The sequence below is a fragment of the Morone saxatilis genome, unplaced genomic scaffold, assembly GCF_004916995.1.
Source record: "Morone saxatilis isolate NCDOM2014 unplaced genomic scaffold, NCSU_SB_2.0 Contig18, whole genome shotgun sequence".
NCBI lineage: Eukaryota > Metazoa > Chordata > Actinopteri > Moronidae > Morone > Morone saxatilis.
Window position 1 is genome coordinate 6,094,531 of NW_023339740.1, and position 7,647 is coordinate 6,102,177.

General features: G+C 39.3%; 1 protein-coding gene across 1 annotated transcript in view; it reads right to left on the reverse strand.

Moving 5' to 3' along the window:
- camkvb (CaM kinase-like vesicle-associated b) overlaps nucleotides 1-5,867 on the reverse strand; it is a gene marked incomplete in the record, with an annotated part of 8,658 nt that extends 2,791 nt beyond the window's left edge. The window contains 10 exon segments of the mRNA XM_035662161.1: nucleotides 1-102; nucleotides 256-343; nucleotides 1,158-1,236; nucleotides 1,407-1,543; nucleotides 1,770-1,845; nucleotides 1,953-2,073; nucleotides 3,133-3,271; nucleotides 3,975-4,049; nucleotides 5,513-5,644; nucleotides 5,762-5,867. Of these exon segments, the coding sequence (XP_035518054.1) occupies nucleotides 1-102; nucleotides 256-343; nucleotides 1,158-1,236; nucleotides 1,407-1,543; nucleotides 1,770-1,845; nucleotides 1,953-2,073; nucleotides 3,133-3,271; nucleotides 3,975-4,049; nucleotides 5,513-5,644; nucleotides 5,762-5,856 (1,044 nt within the window).
- Nucleotides 5,868-7,647: the final 1,780 nt, after the last annotated feature.

A 7,647-nucleotide genomic window follows, 5' to 3' on the forward strand; every position in this document is an offset into this window, starting at 1 on the left:
CGCGGTGTCTGCTGGGGCACCGGCTGCAGGGCTGGTTGCCCTCGAGTCACTCTGCTCAGGTGCTCTCAGTCTCTTCATGATGGTGGTGACCCGCACAGCTTTCTGTAGGAGGAGGGAGAACAAACTGAACTCAAATAGGTGCCTGACAACTCTCATCGGACCACCTTAACTCTTACACAATACTGCGCTACTTCCCTGTTCAAGGACAGTTCAACTGCTGTTCAACTTCCTGGAAGCGAGAACAAAAGGGCTTACCTTCCATTTAGCTCTGGCAAAGTTCTTCTCTATTTGTGCACACACATTTTCCTTGATGTTCTTATCTGAAGCTGCTCCTCCAGAGATCCTGTTGTACAAAATAGGAAAAACACAACTTCACAACGGAGCTTTACAGTTCCCCTATCTTTGGATTACAGGTGCGCAGTATTACTCAATTTGTTTTTCATTTTATTGACTGACAAACTTTTGCAGGAACTGTTTAACCTTTAAGGGTTATTCTGATCATTTTTCTCCTATTTTTTGTGGCAGCGACAATCGATTTGTAAAAATTTAAATTTCGCTGGAAGTGTCTCTGTCGGCTGCACCTAAATGCCACTTGTGAAGAAAACAAAGTGTGAAAACAATGCGATAATGTGAAAGGGGTCACCTGTAGTGATGAACCTTCAGATAATTATCATCTAAATCATCTAAATCTAAATGGCCTTACGAGTTTTATAGCAAGTTTCAGCATATTGTTTAGATGTCCAACTCGCAACTTTACTGTTGTCAGCCCACTTGTTCCCACTGCCACCCAGTGGCCAAAAAAATCAGCTATTGCAGGTTTCACTGTGTTAGAATTCTAACACGTGGTGATTACTAAACAATGACAATGTCATTAGTTTTTTCAGGTAAGTGAAATTTTGGACTGATGATGGCACTAGATAAAACGTAAAGGAATCACACAGTTATTATAAATCACCCTGAACGTGGAAATCCATATCAAATGGAAGCATCAATACTGTTGTTACGGTACTGAGCACTCATGAAGAATAATGATTTTGGAAGTTCCTCAATGTCAAACAAGAAAGTCTGCTCTTTTGGAGCTGGTGCGATCACATTAACACAGGTTGATGACACTGCTCTGGTTTAAATGGGCTGTACAATATATCAAAGCTGCCTACCATTCATGGTTTATAGCCTCCTGAGCTGTAAGTCTCTGGTCTTGATCCACCTCCATCAGACGAGCAACCAGACTCTTAGCTGTCAGAAAAATCATACAGAAGAAACTCAACACAGAAGAAACTCCTGATGGATGGAAACATAAACATGATGTGTGTTTGACCACACGAGAGGTAAGACGGGAGACATTTTCAATTTTGAATGTTTACCCTTCGTGTTCCTTCCCAGCGTTAACTTTATGCTAAAAGTACCTGAATCAGAGATCTCATCCCAGTATGGAGAGTCAAACTCATAATCTCCTGCCAGGATCTTTCGAAACAGGTTCTTGTCATGGTTTTCATAGTCATCGTCATCGGTTTCATCGTAGAAAGGAGGGTTCCCTGACAGCCTGAGATAGCAAAGATCAAAAAGTAAAAAAACATCTACAGACCCTATTTAAACTAGGTCTATTATTTAATATCACATAAAGTAAAATCTTTACCAATATCAATCAAGTCTGAAGATGTTACCATCAAAATGATTTAACAAGTCACCTAGTGACTTTTAATGAGGCGTAAAGCTTTAGAAAAAACACCCCTTTCTTATGTTCAGAATAATAATTAATTTTAACTTACAGTATGTACATGATGACACCTGTTGCCCAGCAGTCCACAGGCCTGCCATATCGCTGTCTGCCAACCACCTCTGGAGCTGCAGGAGATCACAGAAACTTCATCAAAATCTTCATCTTCCACATCGCCACTAATCTGGCTGCATAACAATGTCTTATTTGCCATTTGGTACATTTAAATTCTCACCCAGGTACTCCGGTGTCCCACAGGGGTCTTTGATTAGTCCGTTCTCCAGCTTGGCAAGATGGAAGTCGCTGATGACTATTTTAGAGTGCTTCAGGCGGTTGTAATAAACCAAGTTCTCCAACTAAAAAATAGTGTATTGCAATGTCAACAGTTAATTTAACATTCATGCTCAAGGTCTTTCATTTTCATGGTTAATCATCTAGTGGAAGTTTAGAAGGTTGAATTTAAGTTGTGAGAGCAGAAATATAATGAGAAGACTGAAAACATCTAAAGGTTTAATTATCCAGTGCAGATTAAAACAAATCAAATCAAATGAGAGACCTTGAGTTTAATTTAGTCATTTTCTCATGATTGGATTAATTCCTCAACCAAGTTTGACGTATTTTCACTTGAGAAATTTATTGATTTTCATTTAAGCTGACAGTCCCATATGGGGAGATTTGAGAGGTATCGAAGTGGATAAGCTAATCAAGCTTTTGCTATAGTTAGTAATTATTTGGCAACCACCTTTTCCTCTATTACTGGTCTGTTGCCTTGAATCTGCATACTAACAAGACTAAGAGCTCTATTTTCGTGAAAACTGTGGCACAGCGCAGATCGCATTGCACCCTGCCCAGTGCATTGTGCCAATCACACTTTGCAATTATTGTGTCCAGTGCATCTGTGGTGCACTTGGATATGGGGTGGCATCAGAAAGAATATATTATCTTTCATCCACTTGAAGCACAGGCCTCTACCCTCCATGACACACTGACAGTCTGGGAATCCTGTGGGGAGTTTTCCTCAGAGGAAACTTATTGTTGTCTCTTACGTTCAGAGTTTGAGTACAGCAGCTCAAATAATCAGATGAAGCGCATCATTTTCTAAAAAAAAGTCTGAAACAAATCTCCAGACAACTAGCGAGCCAACAGCACAGCACAGGGAGCCATCACAGCACGACACTGGCTTTGGAACAGCTGATAACAGCACAGAACAGTAAGTGAGGTTTTGGTGGTTTGCAGGTGAAAAGACTACATTGCGTTGAAAAGCAGAAACTAACTAATTCTACATGATCTTCTGGACATTATTCTCTGTAAAAGTAGTTAAAAGTGAAATCCTTTACATAGATTACAGTTTTACTGCTTAGGTTAACAGTGAGATGCCAGTAATGAACTGCTTGTCTACCACTGTAGAGTCTTACCTTGAGGTTTCTGTGAACAATATGCAGGGAGTGGAGGTAGGCAACAGCCTCCAACACCTGGCGCACCACATTGCTGGTGTCTCTCTCTGAGTAGTAGCCTTGGTCTAGGATCCAGTCAAACACCTCTCTGCCTGTTGCACTGTGGAAAATTAAGGTCCATAATGTGTTATAACTCTGTTGTTGAAAGATATGAATGTAATTGTATCTCAGCATTAGAAGATTTGCACTGTATGACTGCACTGTTATCAGTTTAAATCTGACTGGGAACCTTTCATCCTCCATTCTCTTCCAATCTTTCCATCTGCTCTCTACTGTCAACCATTCAGGCAAAGACAAAGGCAAAAAACATCTGCAACATAGAAACCTCTAATTGGAATGTTACATTGTATATTTATAGTCAAATGTAAATTACATTATTCCAAGAATAAACATTTTTGACAAGATTACATAGCACACCCCACCTGTTAAATGGAAATGGTTTTAATCATTTCCCCATAGATGTTACTTTGTGTTTGATCATTTTCTTTCTAATCAGAATTCCTAAACCCACTAATCAGGTGTCCTCGAAGGACGAAACGAGTATCACGCATTTAGCATATCCATGGTAATGTATCAAATTCCCCAAGAACACATGCTGCTGTGAATGGAGCAGCTAGCAAGCAATCATATCTGAATACCAAATGAGTGAAGGTTCAGAGCCGTTCTCATATCTACCAGGCCTCAGGCTACAACAGCTCATTCCCCACGAGTGTATAATCAACACATACAGTTCAGCAGGCCTGAGCGACTGCAAAGACAAGCAGAGAGCCTTTTCCCCAGGCTCATCAGACATCTGAACTCACAGTTCAAGGAAGAGGAAGTACTCCTTTTTGGTCTCAAAGACGTCCACCAGCTGGAGAATATTGGGATGCTTCACCCTAAGGAGATGTGACACAATGCACAAGACAGAGCAAGAAACACAAAGACAGAGAAAATGAGGTCAGGAGTCAAATAGGAGATGATGTCTGCATCATTCATTCAGTTGGAAGAATAATGCAAAGGCTATATTGCTCATGAATAACACTCAACAGTAAGCTGAGAGAGCGAGCAACCATGAAGAAAGCAAAATGTAACTGCAAAACAGACTTTACTGCCCACCCATAGATAACCAGATTTATGTAATCTGCTGCATCCGCAACAGCATGGTGCTGAGCAGCTGACCATGCTTTGACAACCACAGCTCCAGATGGACAAATTCATGGTGAATTTGGCCAATAAAGCTATGATATTTCCTTTCAATTCCCAGGGAGTTGACTCAGTACTCCCTGTTGCCTTCATTTGTTCTACATATGGAACAGGGTCAAAAAGGTCTAAAGCAGTGAAATCGCTTCCTCATTCATTAAAGATTCAAAAGGCTACTCCATGAATAAATGGAATATTTCGATTTGAAAAATGTATCATCAGTATCATTATCATTTTGCGTCAGCTCTGACAGGTGGTGACAATGTTGTATAACTGTCATTTACATGTCAGGTCAAGGAAAGGCATTGAATTATGTGATTTTTACTAAAAAGTAGTGCACATCCTTTGTTCCATTGTGGGAATTTCTAAAAGGACATACATATAATGTTTGAATTAAAAATTTGAACACTGAAATAAAATGGCAGACAGTGAATGTAGTCCAGCAGGTAGGAAATGTGAAGATATTTTTTGTAACAACATAAAGGAGTGATATTAGGGAGTGGAGTCATTTTTGCAAACTCACAAGTGTACCTCCCTTACATATGTTTGGTCTGTTAATTTAACTGTTACCAGTACAAAATATGTTTTGCACACATAATTAAAGAGCCCCTCAGACTTTCAGACATAAAAATACTTTTAAAAGAATTTCTGTCTGTGATGTATGTGTTTCACAAAAAACTTCTATTACCTCGTTAAAAATTCCTACAATAACATCTACTCTATTCAGTTATTTAAAAAATCTAGAATCTATAAATATCTAAATATTGTTCATTTAAAGATATCATCTGAAGTTTTGCCAGCAATTATTCGCAGCCTTTGACAATGTCATCCTATTTGATTAGGTTTTTTTACTGGAAAAAGCGATAATCACAGAGAAGATGAGAAAATATGTGTCAGATAGAGCAAGGAGCTCAGAAACAGTGGCTGTGTGTGATCAGATGAGGTTGGCTTGACTTTTTTATTAGATTTGTTGCTTGTTCTGTTTTTCTTTTCAAAAATCTTAAAAAATTATTTAAAAAAATTATCTGTGAAATTAGCTTTTAAAAGGATGAAATAGGGAAAACAAAAAACAAAGAACATGAATCTCATCACAAAACTAATCATGCACTATTCAACACATTTTTACCCCAGAGAACATTAACCACACTGAACAACTTACATCTTTAAGATGAGGATCTCATTTTTCGCAGCCTTGCGGACTTTCCTTCCATCCTTTTTCAGGAACTTTTTACACGTGTACATTTTCATCGTAGTTTTGTCTTTGGCCCTGAATATCTCACAGAACTCCTCCCTGAAAAGAAGCATTTTATGACATTTCAGGTTTATTTTCAGGGCCATAGAGTAAGCACAGGTCATAATATTTTTTTGAGAAAAGTTAAGCATCATTCCTCTGTAAATTGATACTCACGATTTAACAATCTGACCCAGGTCATATTTATCTGTCACGTCCGAAGGATTGTTATAATCCTTCTTCTCCCCAATTGTTAAACAGCCAAATGGCATGGCCACTGCTGACCTGTGGTAAGAGAAACAGAAGGAGAGACAGAGGAGGGAGAGAATGAAAGTAATAAGAAGACACATATCACACTTTCATCCATTTATCTTCTGTCATGTAGTGTCTCACCTAGGTGATGATTTCTCTTCGATTTGGCATCACACTGTGCCATAATATTACACTGAATGATGACTTGGCAAAAAATGTGACCCTCCCTCAGTAATAAAGAATTACTTCAATAATGCTGAGGAAGCTTTTCTAAGGGTGAGAGCTAAAGAGCCACCAGAGGCTGTATCAATGCAGCAGATTGTTTCACTTACTATAACAGATCCTTTCATGATCCTGCATTAATAAAGGGAGGAGCCATAGTAGGCTCAGCTTTATGCTTTATATAAGTAATAAAACAACCAGGGGAATGTTTTTGCAGTCGAGCAGAAGTCTGGACTGAATGTACTCTGTGGGGTGAAAGTTGCAAACCATAGGGGTCAGGGAGCAGAAGGAGCAGCGGCTAATATGAGCCGAGAGCCCGGCAAGGCAACCGCAGCAACAAGTGAAGCATTTCCAATCAAGAAAGGGAGCCAGCAATTACAGGCGCAGCACCCCAGGACTCCGAGAGGAATTAAAGTACTTTACAAGCTAATTGCGATGCAGTCTCTCTGTGTCTCTGTCAAGCAGCATGGAGTGAAACCAGAACAGCCTTTGCAACTTTACTGCATGTTTTTTTTACTGAGAAAGGTTTTATAGTCAGCTTAGTTGGAGTTGCTATTTTCGTGTTTCATGGGAAGAGAAGGGATGGTTTCTTTTTTGTATTTCTCCCCCTGCTGTACAGTCAGGAACAGAGATATTACAGGGAATTAGCTGTTTTTGGAGTGAGAAACAATAAAACATTTATGCTCCCCTGCAATTAAGACAGTGTGTGTGTGTGTTGTGTGTGGTGTGTGTAGTTGTGTGTGTGTGTGTGTGTGTGTGTGTGTGTAGTGTAGCTGAAACCTAGAATTTATATACTGGGATCTACAGTCCCACTGTGGTATACAGTTAGCTATATATCAGCTGATTTATTTTATTTTATTATAAAAATCCCTTAAAGGTCCTGTTTGTAATATTTAGGAGGATCTATTGGTAGAAATAGAATAGTTGTGTTTTGCGTTACTCCCCCAAATGAGACATTTTTATTACAGAGGGAGGCGAGGTCAGTGTTCTACAGGCACCATGTTCGACATTCATGTTTTCTACGGCGCAAAACGTAACAAACAAATGCTATCATTTCTCTTCACACTTGGGTTGAGTCGGTGCATCTCTGTGCTAGATGATCACTAAATCAACCTACACAGCTGGTCTTTCAATGAATCAGATAATGTACCAAATGTCAACAAATGTAACTACGCGTATAGGAGCAACATTGGAGAGTGTTGGGTGAGTAGTGGTGGGCTACATGTAGCAATGCTACTACTGTATACCACTTTTCAGTGGCTGTTAGTAGCTTAGCTATGTTCAATCAATGTTTTCAGTGGCAGGCTAATGTTTGCTATAGAGTGAAACAATCAATGTTATGTTGATACATTTAATTTTCTCTTGAATATTAAGATATCAAATAAATTGAATATATTGCTGCACAGATTGTATCAGGCATGGATTCAGCACCGGGGTTCCAGTCTTCGATTCAGGACAGAAGGCAATAAGCAAGATCTGGTTTGACAGAATGAGCCAGAGAGAGTGCTACAGCAATAACTGGTTCTAAATGTGATTGATTTAAAAGGAATAGTTGCAGAGGGATCAGTTAGCACAGGTTCCTGGAACGG